Source organism: Ctenopharyngodon idella, chromosome 15 (assembly GCF_019924925.1).
Source record: "Ctenopharyngodon idella isolate HZGC_01 chromosome 15, HZGC01, whole genome shotgun sequence".
In the NCBI taxonomy this organism is placed as follows: Eukaryota; Metazoa; Chordata; class Actinopteri; order Cypriniformes; family Xenocyprididae; genus Ctenopharyngodon; species Ctenopharyngodon idella.
In genome coordinates this window covers 8,582,799-8,610,389 of record NC_067234.1, presented here as the reverse complement: position 1 = coordinate 8,610,389, position 27,591 = coordinate 8,582,799, and the positions used below count along the sequence as shown (strand labels likewise).

The window sequence follows — 27,591 nt, the reverse complement described above, 5'->3', positions numbered from 1 at the left end:
TATATATATATATATATATATATATATATATATATATATATATAATGTGTGTGTGTGTGTGTGTGTGTGTTATATAATGATATTCTCTAAAAAGTCAAGGGCATGGGACATGGCTGCTGTGCGCTTAAAGAGAGAAAGGTAGGTTTCTGCTGCATTATTTTAAGTCCACACAAAGGGTTCAGGATCTGCTAGACAAACAGTGGAAGGTACAAGGGTTATAGAAGATCTCCAGTGCATTTCAGTCAAGCATGTTGGGAGAAAGAACATGTGGGAGCTGCCTACATAGTGGAGAACACCAAACAGTTACTGAACTTCACAATACTGTACTTTTCCCCATTCTGAAAGGGAAAGAGTGTGTGAAGAAAACTACTGGAGTTACACAGTACCTAAACTTGTTTTATGAGGTTATTTGACACAGAAACAAGACAGATGCTCTGGGTTGAGTCCTGATGGAGCTTGTTATAAAAAATTTTTTTATTATGCTTTTTAATGTTTTTTGATAGATGACACATACAACACATTACTGCTACAGAAATGAAATGACACGCTGTTCTCCCTCCCAACAGAACTTCACTAACATGAAATAGGATGTGGGGTTATGAAGTATTCATGGGGGCAAAATTTCAAAATAAAGGCCCTATGTAGAAACACACCTTTGGGTAAAAGTGCTGATCAGGTTTTATGCCTCTGGTTCTCATAATAATATGGTCACAGGAGCTGAAATTCTACATCAGCACTCTTCCTTTGGGATGCATTGTATACATATGCCCATTCTTTGGTACAATTCAGCTCCATTATCATAGAGCAACATCCAATTCAAACTATCCGGCTCTACATGAACTAATACATTAATGACAAGGGTGTGGGGGCATGGGGGGGGGGGGGGGGGGGGGGTATCTTTTGGGGAGCATCATCTCAAGAATGACATCCATTAATACATCCATAAAAACATTCCTATTTCTGTTTGAAAGTCAAGGCATCGCCAATGTACAACTCAGTGATTTCTTCCCTATATAACTACAGGTATGATGAGTACTGTAAAAGTGTGTGCGTGTCCTCAAGGAAGAAACTGTTTGTTTGAAAGAGAGATGAGAAGAATGTGAGAGTGGATTTAGAGGGATGGTGTGGACTTCAGACCACAGCAGCTGCAGTGTGATCAATGGAAAACCTCTACATCATACCCAGCTGCATCAGAGAGTTGGCATATGCCATCGGCTTGACATTTGGATGAGGCTGAGGAAAAGGAAAAAATTTTTATAGACTGCATTACAGCAATACATTTTTTTTCCTAATTATATGAGGTTGCCACATTACAATAAAAAAGTTACAGGCATGATACACCTAAGGAAAATTCTTGGTCAAAACTAGATATTTTGAACAAACTAGTGAAAAAAAAGTTCAATTTAAACAACACTTTTCTGAAATAATTATATAAATTCTATTCATATTTAAGTAATTTTACAGTGACTGCAATAAATGCCATGTAGGGCAGTTCTGGAAAAACATTTTCCTCTTGTTGCATCTCTACCCATAATCTTGTGATGTCCCATTTGTAACTTGCTTTGGATAAAAATGAATGAACGTAAATAAAAAAAAATGTAATTCCACTGACCACAGCAATAAACTGGTGGAATTCTGGCTTGAGGTCTGATCCCCTGAGATGAATGTAAGCTCCTTTATTTCCCATCTGGTCACTAAGAGCAAAAAGGAAGCACATAGAAAAAAAAAAAGTCATGAAGATACACAATTTGTAACTGATGGAATATAAGTCTGTAGTAAGGGGTTCAAACGTTCAATTCTGACTTGATTACGACATGTTTGCACACCAAATGTTTGCTTTCAATAAGGTTGCATTAACTGAAAATTTTCTAATATTAACATCCACATCAGGAGATCCTTATACAAGTACTAAATACAGGTGTAAACTTATTTTATGATCCGATCACTCAAAAAACATTTGGATCAAGTCTGGGGTCATTTACATTTGGCCACTTCATGCACTTTTATGAGGAGTCACATCAGATTCTAGACACATGTGTAAATGCATTTGTTTGTTCAGGTCATATATGGACAATTTACTTCTAAAAATAACATGAAGGACATTTGGGAGCCCCATCTAGCGGAGATGATTATTTATTTTCATCAAGTGAGCACAAACTTAGCGCAAAAAAATAACTGAAACTGAAATTGGAAACACAATGATCCAAAGAGAAAGTTTTAAGCACTATATTCTCTTATGAGTGCTGATTCTGCTCTGTGATTTTAGCCATCTGCTGTTTTTAGTGAGCCACATCAAGTGAATCAAAATTACACATATCGCTTTAAGTCAATATCATAATTTTCATAGCTGGTTGATCACTAGGTGCTGCTATGGGGCAAATTTTGCAACTGCATATACAATAAAGTGATGAAGTGATGAAACCGCAAAAAAAGGATATTAAACTGATAAATATATACACTTATAAAGGTTAGTTCAACCAAAAATGAAGGAAATGGGCAATATACATGTATGTCAGTGTAGAATCTATGTGTGGAAAGATTGATGAACTGTGTCCTCTACAGAAATGAGTGACAATGCATAGAAAATAACATACAGAAAAAATATAATACATGCTGTTAGCTGTTTTTCCCCCATCTTTTGCGGATTATTGCACTTGAACAGTCAAATACAAACAAAAATATGTCAAAATGCCTGTCTTGGTGAATACTCCAGTAAACAGACTTGGCTATGTCTTAAAGGGAACCTATAATGCCCCTTTTACAAGATGAAATATAAGTCGTCTCTGGTGTCCCCAGAATGTGTCTGTGAAGTTTCAGCTCAAAATACCCCACAGATTATTTATTATAGCATGTCAAATTTGCCCCTATTTGGGTGTGAGCAAAAACACTCAATTTTTGTGTCCCTTCAAATGCAAATGAGCAGCTGCTCCTGGCCTGATTTCCAGACGAGGGCAGAGCTTTAACAGCTTGCGCTTCCAATGCTCAACAACAACAAAGCTGGAGAATCTCATGCAGCCAAAATGACGATTGTCAGTAACGGTGTTCAGCCTTACATTGTGCAAACCGGAGTCGGACACTGATGGAGAGACTCAGGAAAAAGTTACAACTTTTAGAATGCAACTGGACGTTTCTGAATGGTTAGTGGATACATTTATGTAATTGCTGTGGAGTTGATTCAACTACCATGTGCCATCAGGTTAATCTTTTGTGCAAATCTAGCATTGAATTGACCCTCGTTTGTGAAGCAGTCTGGCATAAAATGACGGCATGGTCATACAACAACACTTCCTCTTCTCTAAAGCACACCAACATGGCCCCACCCCCTTTGTTGCTAATTATTTTGGGGTTTGTGATGTCACCAACCCGGGAAGAAGCTCGTTGTAGTCCCTACCAGCTGTTTGTTGTAGTCCTTAAAAAGCAATTTCTGTAAAAGAAAACATCTCCCTTTGCATTGAACTTTGAGCGCCGTAACTTTGCAGTTGCATGTTGTTTATGCTCAAACAGCAACATTACACACTAACTAAAGTTAAAAAGTGAAATCATAATCAAGGACCCCTTTAAGTGAGCATAAAGAGTTCAGAAAGTATTTGGATATGTCAATTTATTGGATCCCTGCTGCCTGTGTCCTTAATGCAGTGAAGTGCATTTTTTTTTTTTTTTTTTTTTACATTTTATTATTATTCAATTTCTGTATTATTTCTTGCTTGTATTATTAATCAACAAATTGGAGGACAAGATGCATCATGATGCATCAAGAATTCAATATTGAATTATTACCTTCTGAATCATTGATTCGCGAGGCAAGTGAAGATTTATATCTTAAATATTTGTGTACAATCAACCAATCTTTCTACCAAGAACCAATTGAATCCTGTACCTGAGTGGATTTTTGAAGTTTATATATCATGGTGGTATTTGTTAAACCGTCCTTAACCACAGATTTTAATTAAAGAAAGACTCATATCATTACGGTACTACATTAATGAGATGAATCCAGAAGTAATCGGCAAAGACAGCGGTCTATTCCCATGATTCCTCACTCATTCACTGCGCCATCAAGCTATGCCTTTGTTGTTCTGAATAAGTGACCTTTAAAGGCACAGTATGTAAGTTTGGCCGCTAGAGGTTGCTTATTCAAAACAATAACAAAGGCATAGCTTGGTGACATTGTGAATGTGGTATCATGGGAGTCGTCCTCACCTCCACAAATGATGAAAAACAATCCGACGGGACGGGACATTTTTCTAGAGGTTTTTGGATATTTTAATCCAAAAATCTTACATATTGTGCCATTAATATGTCTTCTTTGTGAAAATCACAGCGCACTAATAAGGGCAAAAACACACAATAAGAACAGAGAGGTTATCGTACCAGTAGTTTGGCGCTGAGAACACGGTTATGCACTTCCCTGAGTGAGTAACCTCATAACCCTCGGCTTTCACCTCATGACTGCGCACTATGTACTGCAGTTTGTTCTGCTCCAGGAAGCGCTCTGTAACATCAGGCCCAAACTGACAGCTCACACCCCGCTTACTGATGGACCGTCCGTTCTGGAAGAGAACACACATCAGTCAGACACAGAAAAGGTGAATGCTGTGACCTAAAACATTTGCTTAGCTGAAGGAGAGGAACAGGAACTAACCTGTGGCTGAGGATCTGACCACAGGAGATCACACATTGGACCTGTGCAACAGAGAGTTACAAATTACAACGTGAGTTTTACACTTCCCAATAAAAATGTGAGTGATGCTTGGTCATGCAACACTTGATACCATTTTGCTTTTTTGTGTGTGTGTGGTTGGCCAGGCCTTCTAAGCAGTCTTAGTGCAGTGTTATGTGGTTGCTAGGGTGCTCTGGGTGGTTGCTAGGGCATCACTATGTGGTTGTTAAAGTATTTGGGTGGTTGTTGGAACCTAGCAGTTATAGGGTGAAATTTACATATTATGACAGTTTTTCAGTTAGCATGTTATTACCAGGTGAGCAATTAAACAACTTTATACTATGGCGCTGTTGAATGCTTGATTTGTTCCATATCACTTCAAGTTATTTTAGTTATTTCAAAAGGTCCTTACAGCCTTCAACAGCAAAAGAACCAAAACCCACAAAGACATCGATCAAGCATGCAATGCTGCCATTAAACAACCTAATCTAATGTGAGAACTATTTACTCCTAATAACCATTAACAACTCCTTTACTACTGGTTTATATACACTATACATTACTTATATGGTTAATAAGTTGTTAACAAAGCATAAAAACATTATCTAACTATTTTATGAGCAAACTAAACAATAATAATTGTGTTAATTACAGTGACAATGAATGAAAAACTCAATTTGTAAATAGGCTATTAATATATTAACAATGTTAAGACTACAATACATAAACTATGAATTAACTATAAACTAACAGTTTACAAATGATTTGTAAGAACTTCCAGAATAAAATCTTAAAGTCCACCAGAATAAAATCTTAAATCTGATCAAGTAATAGCACAACTCTCCCCAAGCCACATGATTTGTGGAATCATTGAGGTCACAAACAGTGCAGGACCACATAAGCTTTGACATTAACAATATTATCTTGTGATATCAGACATGTCTTACCAGAGTCTGGAGGCTGCCTGTTCCTGTCAATCTTTCTAATGTCATCTAAGGTCACACCATCCTCACTAAACAGTCCTCCATGCATCACCTGAAACACAATTTAACTCGTACTCAAATTCAAAGACAAAAATACAAAGTGGTATAAATCCGACAGCAGAAAATACTGAATCTGATATCCAACTTGTTTCTTACCAGTACTTTGTTATTGATGCACTGGGCGAGAGGAAGCCACTGGAAAACTTCACTGAAAAGCTGGAACATCTGGGCAGTGTACTTTGCTTTCACTTCACCCTCAAACCCATACATCTGATTCATGTTATCTGTCTCATGGTTACCTTCACAAAACAAAATGATAACGTTTATCTCTTACACACAAACATCTGAAATGTTTTTGGGAATTCTGCTGGTACAATACAAGGAAGCTTTGGTGTGTCCTCACCCCTAAGCAGGTGGAAGTGTTCTGGATAGAGCAGCTTGAAGCCAAAAAGTGTGAGAATGACTTCTACAGAGAAAGAGCCACGGTCCACAAAGTCACCATTGAACAGCTGAGATCCTAAAGTCAAGGCTAACGTGTATAACACATCAGCTCAATTCAACATTACTGTGCAATGTTGCTAAAAAAATAACATTGCAAAGTCTGGCTATACTATATTACTTGGAGGAACAATTGTTTATATTATTAATAATAATAACAAACTATAGAACATTGGTGCCTTTCATCATCTTGCTGTTGCCGGGGTTTTATATAAGAATCAAGTCACTCGAGGCCATGTGTCACTGTTCTGCCACAAGCTGCCTTATACTAGGTAAAAGCATAAATCATAAAATCATAAAACTTTGCAAAGGCTAAGCTTGTACTGTGTAGCTTATTCATTTAAATCAAATTAATATAATATTAATTTTCATGAGAACAGCTCTCTCACAATTAAGATTACAAACCCAAAAGGAAAAGGATACATAAGGATTAGTTGGAGATGGTAAGCTGTTCAACTCAAAGATATTTAGAAGATCATAGTACTGGCCATGTGTGTCCCCACAAATAGTTATTTTCTCTGTCTAAACAACAAGAGAAATGAACAGTGAGAAAAAGAAAATTATTTCAACATCAAAGGAAATTACTATAAGGATGACAAAAACAAACAATCTTGTAAAAACAAAAAAAGGCCAGAAACTGAATTTAAACTTGTTTAGTGACAGAAGTCTCTGTAAACAGAAAACTAATACAATTCTCTTACCTCTTTTAATGAAATTTCAACAAGACTTGGAAGTTTGGATAAAACTTCTTTAACTTGAACCAGGATCTGAAAGACAGACATTTTGATTATGATCATGGGTCAGTAATGTGATTGTTTTGTAGGATCTATTGATTTATTCAAAAATACAATAAAAATTCAATAACTTACACACATCTTCCATGATTAACATGATAGGGCTGCTCAATATTGGTTCAATTGATAATCATGTTTGTCATTTGAGAAATTTCTTTTTACATTTTATCAGAATTACTGCACTATATCATTAGAGATTTTACCTAATTTAGTTTCCTGATTTATTATATTTATCATATAAATTAACACATTCTCTACATTACAAAAACTGGTTAAACAAGAGCTAAAACAAAAGCTAAAATAGTGAAATTCCTAATATTAATTCCAAATTTTGCAAATGTTTTTTTCTGTTAAAACAACAAAAAAGACTCCATATTGGTTACAAAAGTTACAAAACCACAATCATAAAACAACATAGTAAAGATCAATGGAGTACCCCCAAAGTATACGTATCCCTTTATTTTTGTTCACATTTTGACTTTAGCAATCTTTGTCGCATTTTAAAAACAGGAAAAAGCACTTCTTGTGTTTTTTTCCCCAAAGTTTGCCTATTTCTCAAGAAGTATTAAAGATATCTTAAAGCTGCTGTCCGTACCTTTTTTTGTGTTCAAAATTTACAAAAATTATATAATGAGTGAATACATCATGAATCCATTATCCTGAATCACTACAATACCTATAATAAGTGTTTATATTCTGGCTATTTTAGACTGGGTCAGGTCGGCACTGCTGCGGAATAGAGAGAGAAGTAGACAGAAGTAGCTCTCAGAAGTAGTTCGTCCGCAAGACGCATGCAGTTCTGTTTATCAACCGCTAGAGCACCAAAAGTTACAGACTGCAGCTTTAATATCCTTTTAGATTTCTTAAAGGTGCAGTATGTAATATTTACAGCTAGTGGTTGAAATGGGTACTGCAGTCCAAATTCAAAATATTGGAGAGGGTTGTTTCTCCCGCCCCCTCCTCATCAGACTCGACACTCACGTGGGCTGCCAGTTTGAGGACACGCAACAGGTGTGAGCGCAATTGACAATGGAAGGCAGTGAGCCTTACACTGTAAGTTTATTACACTGTAAGTTGATTTATCCACATTTTAATATGCCTCTGGGCTTTTTAGATGGATGCCTAGACTTTTTAGTCTGACCCTTATCAGTTTGTAGTAGTAAACAAAGAGATGTCATATTGATCACAAGTTCAGTATGGAGTACTGCATAGCTCAGTACTAGGACTGTTGCTGTTCACTTTGTACATGCTACCCTTGGGAGATATCATTAGGAAGCACGGCATTAGTTTTCACTGTTATGCTGATGATACTCAGCTCTATATTTCTTCGCACCCTGACAAATCTTACCAATTCACAAAATTAACGCAATGCAGGAAGTATGACCATATTAGCCCAGTTCTGTCAATACTGCTTTGGCTCCCTAGTAAAGATCATATAAATTTTAAAATCTTGCTAATTACTTACAAAGCACTAAATGGTTTAGCTTCCCAGTGCTTGAGCGAGCTCTTAACACATTATAGTCCTTCACGTCTATTGCGATCTCAAAATTCTGGCCAGTTGATAATCACTAGAATATCAAAATCAACCACAGGCAGTAGATCCTTTTCCTTTTTAGCATCTAATCTTTGGAACAGTCTTCCTAGCATTGTTCGGAAAGCAGGCACACTCTGTCAGTTTAAATCTAGACTAAAAACACATCTCTTTAACCTGGCATACACATAACACATTATCTATTTCTATAATTAAAATAATGTAAATTGTTAGGCTGCATAAATTAGGTCAGCCGGAACCGGGAACACTTCCCATAACACCTGATGTACTCGCTACATCATAAGAAGAATGGTGTCTATGCTAATATTAGTCTCTCTCTGTTTATCCCGAGGTTTACCGTAGTCTGCCAGATCCAGACCGTATCCAGATGAGAGGAAGGACCTGCTTCTAGACATGACGACAACGCAGCCCTGAAGTGTCAACTAAACTATCGAAGGCCTCCTTCCCTTTTCCCTTCCCTATGTATAGATAAAACATTATCAAAATGATTCCAGTTCGCATGGATCCGCGTAAAAATGACTGGTAATTCTGTATTATGTGGGCCAGACAAGTAATTTGGCAATGTCATTGCCAAATTGGCAATGACCGTCATGGAGATAATGAAAATATCTGAAGACTGTTATGAAAATGAATGTTACAAATAAAAATATGACATGAAAACTTGTCTATGAAATCATGAACATGTGATTAGAACACTGTTAGATTATGATTATGATGCAGCAATGTTATTAACAAAGAAGCATCTAAAAAGAGTAGCTGGCTGAGGTGAAGAGTGACTTTTTGCCAATAAGCTGAAGCCCGTTCTGTGACACAACCTATGATATTACTCAGATAACTTAGACACATTACATAGACGTAACATTACAACTGGTATCTGCACAAAAGGATGCAAATGCTAGTGAACTTTAAGTTATGTGCTATAGCGAGAGAGAGAGTGAGAGAGAGCTCCCGCCGTGGTGCACTTTCATGACCGTGCGCTGAAACACGCTGAATTTACTATAGATTTCTAGAATGTTCTCATTATAATGCTATGTTTATGGCAGATTTGTGCTATATTTTCATCTACATTATTAAGTGATTCCATAAATCGCCTGTGCGTTTTCGAATTATACGAATTAGCCTATGCCATTGAACAAATATGACCAAAAAAGCACTGCTGCATTATTATAACATCAGTATTGTTATTTATTTATTTATTTTATTTTAAAGAAACATCTATAAGCAATATGATCGTCTCAGAAAACTCAGATATCGGACATTGCATTTGAGCATGAAACTAAACACTGATATGCAGCGCATTCAGCATGTTAGGCTAATAAATGTTGATATCCCAACGCATCCTATAGATTAATCAGATGTAGCTATTACAACTTTCATCTGCAAAAAGTTTGTGAATGCAAACGTGAGTTTGACCAAAAGTGTAACTCCTATTGCTCTTTAAAAACACAGCCAATGAAACGAAAGCACAACAAATTCATAATCTGTTAGGTTACATTAGTGTCACTATTGTAATTTTTTTATTTATTCTAATATTTCAGCAATATTTTGGATTCAATTTGCACTTTCTGATCAACTAAAATGTTATTTTACGATATGAAAATCACTGACATTTCGATCATCTTTTACATGATCGATTGTCGCTGTCATGGTCAAGTACTCGATCGCTGTTGCACATCCCTAGTTTGTTTCCTGGCTTCCGTGGCTACAATACTCTGTGTTTTTCGCCAACTGGCAACATGGGTTGTCAACAGAGGTGGGTAGAGTATCCAAAAACTGTACTCAAGTACAAGTACTTATAGAAATATTTACTCAAAGTAAAAGTGAAGTAATAATCTTAATAGTTACTTGAGTAAGAGTAAAAAAGTATCCAATGAAAAAAGTCAATGAGAAAAATCAGTGGCGTGATTGTAAATGATCATAATTAGATATCTTTGCAACAAACACAGAAGAGACGAGCATTATTTCTGGCATCTGTAACCTGAATATCATTGCATGTCCTTTGCTTTGTGTAATAATAACGTATACAGTTACATTTGAAAGAAGAGAGAAAACTCTTTACATGTGCTTGCGCTCATAACCTCTGAACACAATGATCAAATGCACATTGACGGATCTTCTTCCGTCTGTTCTCCAAAATGTAAACAAATGTATATTTATAGTGAGAATGAGAAACCGCTTCAGACGATTCAGTGCGTGCAGGGAACTAAACAAATAATTCAAACTGATTCACGAACCAATTTAGAGAGTTTTGCCAACTTGTTTGATCAAGTCTTTGAACAGAATCGACTCAAAATAGTGATTCATTTGTGAATAGGGATTTGTTCATGAAAAAAAGAGACTTGCGTGCTAAACTATGCATTTCTTAACATGTACAGTATTGCATTAAAATAAAGTAATGAGAGGAATGTCGCCCAACATAGCGAAGTAAAAGTACAGATTTTTTCATTAGAAATGTACTCAAGCAAAAGTAAAAGTACCCACATTTAAATCTACTCTAAAAAGAACAAATTTTCCAAAAAAACACTCACGTAAATGTAACGAAGTAAATCTACTTCGTTACTACCCACCTCTGGCTGTCAAAATACTATAGGGTAAATTGGCAGTGGGCAGGATAACAAAGACCAAAACAAAAACAGACATTCTGACACGTAACGCACATTTCAAAGTAGAATAACTGGCTATAGCATTGTTTTCCAGAGAAACAAGTATGTGAACTTAGCATTTTTTCCTAAATATCTGCAAACATAAAGGAATTTTTATGCTTTAGTACAGTCAAAAAATTACATACAGCACCTTTAAACTTTTCTTTTGGTATCTTAATTTTTAATGCTCTATATGGTTCACTTCCAGAGATATAAGGATTTCAGTGTGGCTCCATGAGTAAATTGGTAAATTCTACACATTTTTTAGTGGTCAAAATCATACGTGGGTGAATTTGCATTCAGCTGAATTTTTTTTCTTTTAAAAGGAGGAATGTGAAGAACAAATTATATTGAAAGTAGAAAAGCAACCGAGAGCAATATATGTCTTCATCAGATGTCCTATTCCTGCAGTTCCCGGATGTGCAATGGTGAATATTCTGCTGAATTTGTGGAATACAAATGTAAAGTATAAATGTAAAGTTAAATAAAATGGACTGAAAATTGCCTGTCGAATACTATAGGTTGTATTTTTAAATAGACTGAATATTTTGGAAGTGAAGTCTGGAAGGCGAATATGGATTATTGAATTTAATAATAAAAATGTGTGTAAAATGTTTTGAATTGAAATATTCACAGCTTAAATAAACAACCATTTTGAATTTAAGACCCTAAAAATACAATGCATTAAAATGCAAGCACTGTTAATGTAATGGATTTTTTTTTTTTTTTTTTTTTTTCCAATTAGTTCAATTCAATATGTTTTTTTAATTTACTTCCATAAAAGACCTACCAATCTCTGTGTAAAAAAAAAAAAAAAAAAAAAAAAGATGCTGCCATCTTTCTAAAGTCATTTTTATCCCCCTGTAATTTAGATCAAAATCTCTGCAGAAATGAACTGAAATGAGTAATCCACTATTTTGTAGAGAAGGGTGAAAATTTTACCCTCCTCTACAAAATAGTGGATTATTCAGTAAATATTAATCCATGACATTTAATATTTTGGCTTTCATCACTATTTATATTTGTTTTTATTCAGAAAAATATTAACAAAATAAAAAAACTTGAGCTGGGGAAGTTCCCAAAATTTGATTGATTTGACACAGACTGACCCTATTTGCTTATTAATTAATCATCATTAATATCATATTTTTGTTTTTACCACTATTGATTTTCTATTTTATACTTTTTAACTTTTCTTTTTTTAATGTTATTGTTATAATCTATTTGTGGGTCTATTTTATTTGTTATTTTAATTTTAGTTTCAATTACTTGATCTTTCCTGTAAACCACTTTGAACTGCATTGATTTGTTCGGAAAAGTGCTATATAAATAAAATTTGATGGATTAATTGATGTGAGTACTGAATTGAGATCTCTTTCAAGCCTTAATGTGCTTGAACGGTTTAATAATGCAGTAGGTTTAAAAACCTATGTTATAGGTTTATCATGTCTACCGGTATAGAGGGTATGTAACGATGTCACACGATGCAACGACGTCACTTTTCTGCTCCCTCAGCTGGACTGAGTGGTAAAAGAACCTGCTGCATGACTGAATTTAACAGAGGAAATTGCGAAAAGCCGAGTAAAACAAACGATTAGCTACACTAGGTTGGGCTCGAAAGTGTTCCTTATAACATGTAAAAAAAACCTAATCCATAGATATTGACATGCAGCCAGGAATCGTGTTTCCTGACATTTATATGTGCCTGATTTCGACGCCGGGGAAATACAGAAAGCAAATCTGCCCGTGACCGCTTTATACAACTACAATATAGGTAGGTCTAAATCGGAGTGATCACTTGTATCAATGTTATATATATATCGTCATATCGTCTAGCCCTAAAACTTGTATAGTTTTTGTCAGTGTTTATTTAAAAATACCCAATTATGCAGAATATAAGATGGTAAATATTTAATTGATGAGTTGTCAACACAATATATAACAATACAACAAACAGGGTATGATTTTAGCCCAAAATACCCTCTATATAGCCCAACCTCAAGTAAGTCCTGCACGTGGGCAGGTACCCGCGGTTCCCGACAGGTGACCCGCCAAATTTTATGAAACAAGTGGATTAATATTTACGTGTCGGGTGCGGTGCGAGTCAGATGCGCACGGGCGGACTGCGGGTCCAATAGCCAAGACTATTCCAACTCAATTCGGTGCATATGAAAGCTGCTTTCAAATGGTCCCGTGCTTATTTGTGTTCACGCTGTTTGTTTGTCTACCTCATGTAGGAGATTTAATGCAGGTGTGGGTCGGGTCGCGGTTTTCATGTCAAACAGGTCGGGTCGGGTCGGGTACGGGCTAAAATTACTGTTTCTGTCGGATATCGGGTCGGGTGTGCTGTTAATAACTGCGGGTACGGGGCAGGTGCGGGTTTATCAAACGGGGCCCGTGCAGGACTCTGTAATAGATGAATAGATGTTTCTATATTTGTGTATATGTGTGTACTTGAAGACCATTCACCTGGTAAGCAAACTTTCTGTGCAATTTCTTCTGGTCTTTGAACCAGTCCATCAACTCTTTCATGAACTTCAGTGTAACCTTCCCATCTTCAAGTTTAGGTCCAGTATAGTCATCCTCGATTGCTGGTGGTAGAGTATAAAACAAGATTTAAATTACAGGACTTCTAAATTGTTAAAAATCAATAAGAAATTATATTCTGAAACCTATTTAGTCCTAAAAGAATTTTTCAGTTAACTGTTCATTTCTGCAACAGGTCAATGAAAAGAGTGTCCATCAACTAATTACTCAATACCACAGCACTTTTTTGCTACCTTGTCAAAACAGAACATTGACCCTGTTATTAGAATTTTCGTTAGGCCACCTTATTTAATATAATGTACCTCAGTTAAATAAGTTTTTCCATGAGAATAATGGTATTTTTCCCCAGAAGATATTTGTATGACTGACACTCACTTTTGTGACACAATTAGATACTGAGTAATATTAATTAACAAAAACCTCAGTCCTTACTAAAGGACTGAGGTTGATTCTTTGTAATTATGCATAATTTACTGTTATTACTATAGTAAGTGCATGTGATGTGTAACAAGGACAATGTAAAATAAAGTGGCACCAAAAAATGTAATAAACCTCCTTCAAGCACTTACTCATGTTCTCGATGTCTAAGGAGTCGACTACTGAACGTTTGAGCTCGTCGCTGGCGATAGCCCGTTCAAAGGCCTTCTGTTTGACAATCTTATTGCATTCCTGGTACTTCATCTTGGCATCTTTGTCATTGGGACGAACTCTAACTACCTGTTTGCAATGAAAATGACACAAAAACTTTTATTTAAAAAAAAAATTAAGTTATTGCACTTTTGTGTGCGGAGCTGAATGATGTTTTAAGGCTAGAAATTATTAAGGCTAGAAATATTTCAAGGCTGTTAGGGAATTTTTCCCCAAGGCACTACTCGAAGGTATAAGGACAGAATTCCACAAATATGTACATACACAACCCAGGTCACTTCTGACAGATTCACTTCCTTCAATTTAAAGTAGACAAAAGTTACTAGTTCTTTGGGTTATTTACTTTTTAAACTTCTTAAAGTACCAGAAGAGTAAAACAAAGAAGTGTTGTCTGAAAGCTTTGTACTCTCACACAGACATATATACACTCACTGGCCACTTTATTAGGTGCACCTGTTCAACTACTCATTAATGCAAATATCTAATCAGCCAACCACATGGCAGCAACTCAATGCATTTAGGCATGTAGGGGCTGTTTACACAAACAACGTTTTTAACTAAAAACTGAAAACTTTTTATGCAGTTTGGCCATTCATTTACACAACAGCGTTTTGGAGGCCTGAAAATGCAAACCTTTGTAAACGTTTTTGAAAATGATACCCTTATCATCTCTGTGTAAACAACAATAACGTGGATCTGTAAAAACGCTGACGGCATGCACATGCGTATTACATGTTTAGTCTATAGGCATGCGCGTTTGGCACCAGTGCTCTGTAAAAGAATGCGTATCTGCGTAGGCGCGTAGTCTTTCTTTACAAAGTGACATCGGCAACTACTGACCTGGCATGCATAATACAGCGTTTTTAGTCGTTTTTGCAGATCAGTGTGAACGGGGATCATTTTTGACAGCATTGTCATGTCATCTATACAAAGAAAAAAAAACTTCCTTTTTTTTTTCATTGTTGTCATGTAAACATACCCGTAGACATGGTAAAGATGATCTGCTGAAGTTCAAACTGAGAATCAAAATAGGGAAGAAGGGTGATTTCAGTGACTTTGAACATGCCATGGTTGTTGGTGCCAAACAGGCTGGTCTGAATATTTCAGAAACTGCTGATCTACTGGGATTTTCACACACAACCACTTCTAGGGTTTACAGAGAATGGTCTGAAAAAGAGAAAATATCCAGTGAGCAGCAGTTCTGTGGGCGAAAATGCCTTGTTGATGCCAGAGGTCAGAAGAGAATGAATAGACTGGCTCCAGCTGATAGAAAGGCAACAGTAACTCAAATAACAACTCGTTACAATCAAGGTCTGCAGAAGAGCATCTCTAAACACACAACATGTCGAACCTTGGGCTACAGCAGAAGACACACTGGTGCCACTCCTGTCAGCTAAGAACAATTCTCACTGGCTCAGCAAAATTGGACAATAGAAAATTGGAAAATGTTGTCTGGTCTGATGAGTCGATTTCTGCAGCGACATTCAGAATTTCAGTGTAAACAACATGAAAGCATCCTGCCTTGTATCAATGGTTCAGGCTGCTGGTGGTGTAATGGTGTGGTGGATATTTTCTTGGCAAACTTTGTGCCTCTTAGGACCAATTGAGCACCGTTTAAATGCCACAGCCTACCTGAGTATTGTTGCTGACCATGTCTATCCCTTTATGACCACAGTGTACCCATCTTCTGATGGCTACTTCCAGCAGGAAATGGTCAATGTTCACTATACTCAATGGCCTCCACAGTCACCAGATCTCAATCCAATAGAGCACCTTTGGGATGTGTGGAATGGGAGATTCGCATCATGGATGTGCAGCTGACAAAATCTGCAACAATTGCCTGATGCTTTCACATCAATATAGACCAGAATCTCTGAGGAATGTTTCCAGCACCTTGTTAAATCTGAAGAATTAAGGCAGTTCTGAAGGCAAAAGTGGGTCCAAGGCATACCTAATAAAGTGGCCGGTGAGTTTATATAACTTTAATAATTTTGTATATGAAACATTAAGTCAACGAGACATACGTTCAGAACAGAGAAGTTTTCTTCCCAACACTAACCTAGCACATAATAATCATGAGCTAATATTGAGCTATCACATCCACCCAAGAGCAAACCAGCTCTAAAAAGACTGTCATTATTCAGCTCAAGTCAGTTTAGCAGTGATTCAGTTCAGTTCAATAACAGTGCTGATGTTAAAAAATTCATCAATTATTAAATGAATTCAATTCATATATAAAAAGCTCCAGCTCAAATGTTTTCAAGTATTGTTCTCATCCAACACAGTGTCAGTAAGAATAAGATAATATATTCTCAACGGTGATCAATGTATTTCATTTTTATTATAAAGAAAAAAATTGTATTAAAGTAACAAGAATATAACGAGTTTTACCGTTTCGTAATCTTTGAGCGCAGCTTTAAACTTGCCCAGAGCCATGTTGGAGGTGGCTCGCCGATAATAGCCCTTGATGTAGTTCTTGTCCAGCTCCAGGGCTCGGGTGGCATCCGCCAGCGCATAGCCATAGCACTCTGTGCGCAGGTACGCCAGACTCCTGTTACTGTAGTAGACAGCATTAGTCGGGTTTAGCTCCAGTGCTTCTGTGTAATACTTGATGGCGTTCTCATAGTCCTTTTCTGAAATAAGAGAATTAGACAATTAATGCCCCCATGACACAAAAAGGTATCATCCTCTCTATTGAGACATACACTACTGTTCAAAAGTTTGGGATCACAGGGCTCCAGACTGTGCCTAAAACGGTCGCATTTGCAACTAAAAATATAAATTTGCGAGGGATATTTTTGCTGAGGTCGCCATTGGCTACCATACAAATTCACACGTTATGACTGTAAAATTTGCATGTTATTTGCGTGTTCCGTAACCAGTAGCCTATCACATCATTTGCTGTGTTGACGTAATTAAATGAGATGCTGCGTTTGAATGTTTCACTGAGTTAGAGTGTCGAAATATGAACAGGTAAGGAAAAATTCACACCAAACAGACCCCAGAGAACTAGAGCTGATGAAAGCCGACTGTGTTGTTGCCTCGCGTCTTTGCAAAACAGTATTCCCACTGTATTTCAAAGTAATCAAAGTCAAGCAGTATGTATTTCAATTGCCCCTGTTTGTTATTTGGTTACAAAAAACCAAATGTAATATATTTATATATTATTTCCATATACTTACAGGTGCTGGTCATATAATTAGAATATCATCAAAAAGTTGATTTATTTCACTAATTCCATTCAAAAAGTGAAACTTGTATATTATATTCATTCATTACACACAGACTGATATATTTCAAATGTTTATTTCTTTTAATTTTGATGATTATAACTGACAACTAAGGAAAATCCCAAATTCAGTATCTCAGAAAATTAGAATATTACTTAAGACCAATACAAAGAAAGGATTTTTAGAATTCTTGGCCAACTGAAAAGTATGAACATGAAAAGTATGAGCATGTACAGCACTCAATACTTAGTTGGGGCTCCTTTTGCCTGAATTACTGCAGCAATGCGGCGTGGCATGGAGTTGATCAGTCTGTGGCACTGCTCAGGTGTTATAAGAGCCCAGGTTGCTCTGATAGTGGCCTTCAGCTCTTCTGCATTGTTGGGTCTGGCATATCGCATCTTCCTCTTCACAATACCCTATAGATTTTCTATGGGGTTAAGGTCAGGCGAGTTTGCTGGCCAATTAAGAACAGGGATACCATGGTCCTTAAACCAGGTACTGGTAGCTTTGGCACTGTGTGCAGGTGCCAAGTCCTGTTGGAAAATGAAATCTGCATCTCCATAAAGTTGGTCAGCAGCAGGAAGCATGAAGTGCTCTAAAATTTCCTGGTATATGGCTGCGTTGACCTTGGACCTCAGAAAACACAGTGGACCAACACCAGCAGATGACATGGCAGCCCAAACCATCACTGACTGTGGAAACTTTACACTGGACCTCAAGCAACGTGGATTGTGTGCCTCTCCTCTCTTCCTCCAGACTCTGGGACCCTGATTTCCAAAGGAAATGCAAAATTTACTTTCATCAGAGAACATAACTTTGGACCACTCAGCAGCAGTCCAGTCCTTTTTGTCTTTAGCCCAGGCGAGACGCTTCTGACGCTGTCTGTTGTTCAAGAGTGGCTTGACACAAGGAATGCGACAGCTGAAACCCATGTCTTGCATACGTCTGTGCGTAGTGGTTCTTGAAGCACTGACTCCAGCTGCAGTCCACTCTTTGTGAATCTCCCCCACATTTTTGAATGGGTTTTGTTTCACAATCCTCTCCAGGGTGCGGTTATCCCTACTGCTTGTACACTTTTTTCTACCACATCTTTTCCTTCCCTTCGCCTCTCTATTAATGTGCTTGGACACAGAGCTCTGTGAACAGTCAGGCTGGCTTTTGTAATGACCTTTTGTGTCTTGCCCTCCTTGTGCAAGGTGTCAATGGTCGTCTTTTGGACAACTGTCAAGTCAGCAGTCTTCCCCATGATTGTGTAGCCTACAGAACTAGACTGAGAGACCATTTAAAGGCCTTTGCAGGTGTTTTGAGTTAATTAGCTGATTAGAGTGTGGCACCAGGTGTCTTCAATATTGAACCTTTTCACAATATTCTAATTTTCTGAGATACTGAATTTGGGATTTTCCTTAGTTGTCAGTTATAATCATCAAAATTAAAAGAAATAAACATTTGAAATATATCAGTCTGTGTGTAATGAATGAATATAATATACAAGTTTCACTTTTTGAATGGAATTAGTGAAATAAATCAACTTTTTTTTGATGATTCTTATTATATGACCAGCACCTGTATATTTATCTTCATTTGATTCAAAGTAAACTGTTGTAGCTTCAGGAAGGAAGAACTAAGAACATTATTTGACACATATTATTCAATATAAAGATTTTACTAGCATCAGGGTTATTATAGTTAACTAAAACCATTAAAAAAACATTTTTTATTGCTTGAAATAAATGTTAATATTAAAATAAAAATATATACAAACTAAACAGACATGTTTAAAAACAACAAAAAATAAAACAAAAACAAAAATTAAAACGGAAAATATAAAAATCTAATCGGATTCAAAATATTAACAAAAACTATAAAAGTATTAAATGAAAATAGTGACATTAATTTCCCAGAAAAGTCACAAAATGAAAAAGCTGAAACTGTAAAGGGGAGACATATAAACACAACAGGATGACTAAAAGTAAGTGATTTAAAATTTTAAGTTCATTGTTGTGTGGCTCTTAAAAAAATTATTTGGTGCCTGTTTTTTCCCCCCTATTGGAGCCAATGGCTCCTTAATGAAATTTTTTGTCTGGAGCACTGGATCAGTAAGAATTTTTAATGTTTTTCAAAGAAGTCTCTTATGCTCACCCAGGCTGCATTTATTTAATCCAAAACACAGTAAAACAGTAATATTGTGAAATATTATTACAATTTAAAATAATTATTTTCTGTTTGAATATATTTTAAAATGTAATTTATTCCTGTGATGCAAAGCTGAATTTTCAGCATCACATGATCCTTCAGAATTCATTCAAATATGCAGATTTGCTGCTCATGAAACACTTATTTTTATTATCAATGTTGAAAACAGTTGTGTACAATTATTTTCAGGATTCTTTGATGAATAGAAAGTTCAAAAGAACAGCATTTTCTGAAATAGAAAGTTTATAAATTATTTAGTTTATAATATATAAATTATTTACATGCGTGTAGGTTAGGTGTTTCTTACAGCATCTCAGTGCTTATCTGTGTAAGCACTCGATGAAGAGCATCACAGATATCTATTTACAACATGATTTTGAAGCGTTGATCATTGTAGCCAATCACAGACATATCTGTGATTGGCTATCATATAATGTTTGTGAACACAATGGCCAATCAGAGGTGTTTAAGAATCTGCTCAACAGTGCTTAAAATACTAGCAGGAAATGCTGGTATCGTAACATTTTTAAAATTTCAGTACCGACTTGGTACTGAAGTCAGTACTTTTGACAACCCTAATTCATTGGATTGATTTTAATATATTTAAAATACTTTAAGTGTGCACCTAGCACTAGGAAAATGCAATTATCAGATCAGGACTCGGTATCAGCAGATAATAAATATTCAATGACTTGGATTTGATAGGGGACATAAGAAAAAAAAAAACAATTTTTTTTTTTTTTTGTGCCCCCCAAATGTTACATGGCATGGGATTTTGGCTTGACATTTGTTTTTATAATAAATGCCACTACAGCCTAATTTGTGTTTTATTTTATAGGCTAGTTATATATAATTTATAGCTACTCATTTTTCATTGTTGTTCTGTTCTGAATACTATTAAATTTAAAGGATTCGTTGTGGAGTTAGGGGAAAATAGCCTAGGCCATAGTGTTTATAATGTTTGTAAACATTCTGTTTTATGTACCTGTATTTAATATACATATAAGTTAATGTAATTGTTTGCAATTACGAGGTTAACAGGTGTTTTTGGAGTAAGATCAATTTCTCTTTCATGAAATTACTTCCTCCTCTTTGCCGGGTTATGTTTCTCCATGTCGTAAACTCTACGGGCAAGGTTTCTAAATCGTGAATTTTAAGGGCCGTGATATTCAAATGACGACTGTTTTAAGATGCCACGTTTATCAACATACGATCATTCGCATAATGGGATTGGCAGCATACGGATGTTTGATGAATCACACGTTAACCCTGTTGTAAGATGATTTCTGTGCTCATTTCTACCCATTGTCTCTATTTTAACAAGAAATACTGCTTTAATTAAAAAATAATATTTAAAAAAAGATGTTTTTTCATTATTTTAAATGGGAAAAAATTAACACAATTATTGCATAAATATTAATTAGAACCATTACATTCTCTTAAAATAAAAATGTGTTATATATATTGTTTACCTTTATAAAGGCAGGGCTCAACGCTAAGGATTTTTTCTACTGGCCTGGTTGGGCCAGTAGTTTAAATTTTTACTTGCCCTGCCAAAATTTTCACTGGCCCCACAATAATTTTTTTTGTAAAGTGAGGGACATACTCTATAATGTCAAGTCGTTAAATCAACAATTGCGATATCATAGACGATATATAACGCACATTGCACACCCTACAGCACTGGCCCAATCGGGCAAGTGACAGTTCCGTCAACTGTCCCAAGCATCATTCACACTGGCCCTGGGCCATCGGGCAGTCCTTATTGTCGAGCCCTGAATGGGCATTTTTCCCTAATCTTATTAAATGTATGCTTCATCTTTCACTTTAAATTCTTAAAATTTGAAAATACAGTTAGAATAATAAGACACTATAGGGCTGTTACCAATAAAATTAAATCATTTACACTGAAAAATTACAACTGCATTAAATAATGTTAGGTAGTAGGTGGCAGCAAGTGACAATCTTAATGAGTCAGTCATTGAGTCATTCATTCAAACGATTCGTTCAAATGACTGATTCATTCAAGAATGAGGCAGTTGTTTATGGATGGGTCATTGAATCTTTGACTCAACCGATTCATTCAAAATCATTCAGTAATGAAAACACGGCTGAGTGTTGCTGTGAGATGCACTGTGGTTCTACTGTGATCTTTGAAATTATTTTCATTGCTGAACAGAACAAAATCGAGTCAGATCAGTCTCAAAAATAAAACATTTACAAAACAAAATTCATAAATGCACAGCACAATTCACATTTACAAAATCCGATTCGTAAATTCAAAACACAATTCATAAATATACAAGTAAAGGCATAAATATTTCCCCAAATGCTCACACAAATGCACCTCACCTAAATACATTTAAAATTTTTACACAACAAGTTTTTGAATTAATTACAATCACACATTTATGAATGATGTTACACATTTATGGATCGTTGAATCTGCATTTGCAAATCGTCACACGTGTGTGGACTGCTTTGAATTTGTGTGTGGTATTTTTGAGACCTTCCTGGCAAGTTAAGATTCATAAATATCTTTTTTGGAGGAATGTTCTGTTTCTGTTTGCCAATCGCGGTGAGCTTTTAATCCACCAATCAAAACACTCCTTACCAAACAGACTCAAGAAGCCCAACGCTCCGCTTGTACTGTGCATTGTTACATGATCGGGTCCTTTCTGTAAAGATTTCATAGAGAGAGATTTCAGCATGGAGGATGAAAATCAGACTCAACGAGTAAGTAAAGTCGTTTTTTTTGTCTGATGGCATTTTTTTATGATTAACGGTTGTTTCAGTTAATTAAGTGTACAGTTTGCAGTTAGTTCATGCCAGTTTTCTTATAACTTTAATAATCACAGGATGAAAGGGCGATAAACAATCAACAAAACAACGGTTTTGAGTAATTTAAACTATCGAGTAATTTAATTTTAAATATGGTTTGTAGTCAGTGGATTCTAAAGTTAACATCGCGACCAGCTAGGGATGCCACGGATTATCTGCTATTATATTTGTAAAAGTACCGGTGCGGTGCATATATGTTTAACATATCAGATTATTGTGCAAATGAAGAAATTAATGTGCTAATACACTGCAAAATAACAAGCAGGTAGAACAGATCGTCATCACTCTGCCTATTGCTTTTGTAACATAAACCACTCAAAGCTGAAAGAAATTATGTCCAAATAGAGCTAGACAGATGTAGAGATTGCATTTTTAATGAAATAACTGGTGCACCGGTACTTTTAAGACATAATAGCAGATAATCCGTGGCATCACTAGCTGGTCGCGATGATAACCTTAGAACTCATTGACTACTAACCATATTTAAAATTAACTTACTCGATAGTTTATCATCGAAATCACTGTTTTAATGATTGTTTATCGCCCATTCATCCTGTGATTACAAGTGTTCCTATAAACACCAGTTATAATATAATAAAGCTGGCGTGGACTAACAACTTTGTAACACTTCAAACTGCACACTTCATAAACTAAAACAACCTTTAATCATCATAAGAAAATGCCATCAGATAAAAAAAAAAAAAAAACAACTTTACTGACTCATTGAGTCTGGTTTTTATCCTCCAAGCTGAAATCTCTCCGCTGTTTATTCAGATTGATCTGAATAAACAGGGTATGTGCAACTTTGTGTATAAGACAGCAGGCTAACCGGTGTGATGTTTCAGTAAAGTGACTTGGTTTCATTAATGTGTGTGCTTTATTAACATCAGAGCTTTTGACTGAACACACAAGCAAAATGTGACTACTCATCAAACACTGACAGACTGTCTTGCTTCAATTCCTTTAACACTGCAACTCAGATCTTTTCATGCACTTGGTCGCCACCTAATGGATAAGGGACATATTACTAATAACAACATTAAACCAGGTAGCTGTATTTTGTGCGAACGATACAAATCATAATGTGATTTTGTAGAAATTGTAATCAGGTGCTAAAAAAAAAAAAAAAAAAAAAAAAAAGTAGCCTACCCATTAAAATGTCTTTACAGAAAGGACCCGATCATGTAACAATGCACAGTACAAGCGCGGTGTTGGGCTTCTTGAGTCTGTTCAGTAAGGAGCATTTTGATTGGTGGATTAAAAGCTTACTGTCATTGGCTAAACAGAACATTCCTCCAAAAAAGATAATTATGAATCTTAAGCTGCCAGGAAGGTCTCAAAAATACCACAAACAAATTCATAGCAGTCCACGCACGTGTGACGATTTGCAAATGCAGTTTCAACAATCCATAAATACATTCATAATTGTGTGAAGAACTTGATATATACATATTTGTGTAAACATTTAAATTTATTTAGGTAAGATGCATTTGTGTGAGCATTTGGGGAAATATTTATGCTTTTACTCGTGTATTTAGGGCCCAAGCACCGACGGTGTGAGGACCCTATTGTAATTGCATGCATTTTTACAGCAGTACTATGTTAACTGAGCTTCTTTGTGTATGCTGCGCTCAATTGTTTTGTTTTCTCTTCGAGAGGCTACGCAAACCTCAAAAGCACAACCTTGTTACTGTCAGTATATTATAGAGCGTACATTATGTATTATTATCCACTATCAATCGCCACTTACACTAAATAAAATCATAATCATTATCGCGTTTTGGTGTTTCCCTAGTAATTTTTTTATTTATTTTTTTGTTATTGACATTTTAATCAGGCTACTTGTGCAGTCGGGCAAGTAAAATTCTCTTTCAATTGCCCCTTCAAAAAAATCCAAAAAATCCCAGACAAGCGTTAATGTCGAGCCCTGATCGACATTACTCTGTGTATCATTGTGATTTGTACAGAGGCTCTGTAGATTCTCACTAAACAGACAATGAGTGAGAGAGAGATCAACTAAGGAAAGAACAAAACATTCTACTGAAGTGTCTAACATCAGAACAACAATCAACATAAGACATGGCCTAGTTAAAGTTTGCAAAGTAACACTCTAAAGATCAGGTCTAAAACATAAATTCTTTAAACATTGTCGTTAGTTAGTTTTTTTACACGTATTTATTGGGGTGACTTCAAACATAAAGACAGTAAAGTCAATCTTAACAGTAAAAGAATAAAGGTTAAGGCATTAGAGATATCAAAACTAGAGAGATTTACACCTAAATTCAATTAAAAACACTACATTTGGAACTGCAATCTATAATTTCAATGTTTAGTGTCATAAAGCAATCCTGAGATGTGTATGGGGGTACAAATATGAAAAAATAAAGGATTAAATAAATGAGGAAATAATATATAAAGTTGTGTAATTAATAAATGAATAGAATAAAAGAATTAGGAATAAATTGTGTGAAAATGAAACATTTATTCCACTGGGTCGTGTTTTAATTTTATTACATTTTAAAATACTAGGAACACCCACAGTTGAACTAATGTTTAATGTTCTTCGTAAACATGCAGAAGATTTTACTAAAAAAAAATCTATTGAACAACATGATACTGATTTTTTCCGGATTAAATTACATGAAGAGTGCAGACATAAAATGCAAATAAATTACTGTACATCGATGAATGACAGATCTGACTCTATTGGCTAACGAGAGTGTCAAACAGGTGCAATTATTATCATATTTAATTGCTGTTATCAGAGCATTTATTGTACAGTGTAGTGATGACAGTGAAACAGCATTATTACACCATCAACATATAGCCTGACAGTTCATAGCAGTACTCAACGAAACATCTATTACCTCATCTTTCCTCGTCATCGATATATGTTGAGTAAATAAATCATAAGTACGATTAATGAACAATTCAGTCTGATGAGTGAGTGATTCATGTGTCTGCCTGATTCATCATGTGTTCCTCATGCTCATCTCACACACATTTCCCAACTATGAAACTCATCAGTCCTCATTAAACCACAAACTCATCCAAAACAGCCCTATCCAGTCAATATCAATCCAGTCTCTTATTTACAGTGGGTACCTGATATGCTTTTACCTTTAAAATAGTTATTCGCCTTCTCCTTGAGTTTCTCTGCACTGGAATTCCGCTCTTCTTCCGCCATCTTCTCACTGCCGTATTCCGTCATGCTGCCGTGAGTACACGAAGAGCTGTCGCAAACACTTGCAATAGGGTCGTAAAGCGCTGTTCGCCTAACCTAGAAGTCTCCAGACCAACATGAGCTTGATATCAACAAAATGAACTTGTGCAAGTTATTGCAAGATTTTGCGAATTACTTTGTCCACTTTTAAAAATCAAAAAAAAAAAAAAAAAAAAAAAAAAAAAAGATACAATAAGTAAAAATAGCTCAAATAAAATAAGTAAAATACATTATAAATTAGAAAAGAAGGGGTAATTAAATGCATTAAGTAAAAGGATAATACACATCGAAATTTAAAACATTTCTTTTGATCTCAGCAAAGAATATAAAGGTGAATTGGTTAGCCATGTAGGCTAGTGTACAGTATGTGTCGATAGTAGACGTTTTGACTATGCCTGTAGGGGGCACAACAGCTTTATTTTACAGGTTTGAGTGGGTCATGTGTCTTATGTTTCATATTATTTACTTTGTTATTTCAAATAATTTATAAACATTTTACCTTGCGTTAAATTTAACCTTTTTTTCTCACAGAAAAAAAAAAAATGTTTTCAAATGTTTTTAAAAGACGTTTTCTGGGTAAAATTTTACTTTTATTCAGGTAAAACTGAAAATGAGTACTTATACTTTTGCTGGAGTATTTAAATTGGGTATCTGTATTTTAATTGTGTAGCCTACTTCATCCACCACTGGTGGATATTTATAAAACATATTTTATACGTTCTTCTTGAAGAATCATATCATTTAGGGTCTTTATTATATTTAATGGGTCTGTATATTGTTTGATAATGTTATTGTTTTTGAGTGTTTTATGATATTTTATCAAGTATTTGCATCCTTTTGAGTTTTATTGTGAGATGTTTTATTTGCTATTACTATTTATTCTCTCTAAAAACAATATATGATCCATTCAAATGAACAACAAAAAAAGATTTAAAAAGATTTTGCACCACTTTTACATTTGATTTTTAAAACTTTTTACCCTTTCCATCAAGGTTAAAAACAAACCTGCAACAAAAGAATAACAAAAATTAAAAAGGGAACGACAAAATTAGATTTCCAGACTCCAAGCACACAAACTCTTTATAAAACAAGGAATTTATTTAAAATCTATCTAACTAACTAAACTAAACCAAGTACATAGCAACATAACAGACTTTGGGAGGGAGTAAGGCCAAAATAAATATCAAAACAATTCTAAGTGAAATAACAGGCTTCCCTTCCTAACTATCAAACACAGGAGAAAACAAACAAAGAAAATGGCACCCAATTTCCCTTCCATGTACCAACTGCAGCAATAACTGAAATAATATGAGGAGAAATGTACCAACAGAATTCACACTAAATGAGTGCCAACAGTGCTTCAACATTACCTAGGTCAAGTCAAGTCAAGTTTAATTGTATAGTGCTTTCCATAATACACATAGTTTCAAAGCAGCTTTATGGAATGTCATACTGTTCTGTCTATAATGCTTTAACTGCCTTAAGGCTAGAGGATTATATGTATGGTATAAATAAGTGGTTCAAAAGAAAAAACACAGAGATAGGGCATCATTTGGGTATTGGTGTATTTTATTGCTTTCCAAATAATGTAAAAAAATGGGGGGGGGGGGGGGGGGGGGGGGGGGCTGCATAACCACTGCATAAAAAAAAAAAAAGAAAGTGTTCCTTCTCCAATTCTATTTTCTTATTGATGAGGAGAGGTGGAAATTAGTCTACCATTTTTCTAGCTGTCAGCCCAGACGTGTATCAGAACATCAGTGACTACCAGCTAAATGAAACC

The 27,591-nt window shown here is 35.5% G+C and overlaps 1 protein-coding gene across 1 annotated transcript; it reads right to left on the bottom strand.

The window, feature by feature from the left end:
- Positions 1–450: 450 nt before the first annotated feature.
- ppp5c (protein phosphatase 5, catalytic subunit) lies at positions 451–25,875 on the bottom strand. Its single transcript, XM_051862133.1, has 13 exons — positions 25,709–25,875; positions 16,716–16,957; positions 14,246–14,393; positions 13,599–13,720; positions 6,843–6,908; positions 6,565–6,663; positions 6,047–6,152; positions 5,800–5,942; positions 5,608–5,695; positions 4,643–4,683; positions 4,372–4,550; positions 1,613–1,694; positions 451–1,233 (listed from the first exon to the last, which is right to left on the bottom strand). Exons 1-13 carry the CDS (start codon positions 25,797–25,799, stop codon positions 1,171–1,173), a joined length of 1,470 nt encoding a protein of 489 aa, XP_051718093.1. The 5' UTR covers positions 25,800–25,875; the 3' UTR covers positions 451–1,170.
- Between the last annotated feature and the right edge of the window lie 1,716 nt (positions 25,876–27,591).

Excerpts from the sequence above, each read along its gene's own strand:
- ppp5c (XM_051862133.1), bottom strand. The coding sequence starts at position 25,799 with ATGACGGAATACGGCAGTGAGAAGATGGCGGAAGAAGAGCGGAATTCC. Across the intron at positions 6,909-13,598 it reads ACAGAAAGTTTGCTTACCAG|ATCCTGGTTCAAGTTAAAGA; the intron begins GTGAATGGTCTT and ends TCTGTCTTTCAG. Across the intron at positions 5,943-6,046 it reads ACACTTCCACCTGCTTAGGG|GTAACCATGAGACAGATAAC; the intron begins GTGAGGACACAC and ends TGTTTTGTGAAG.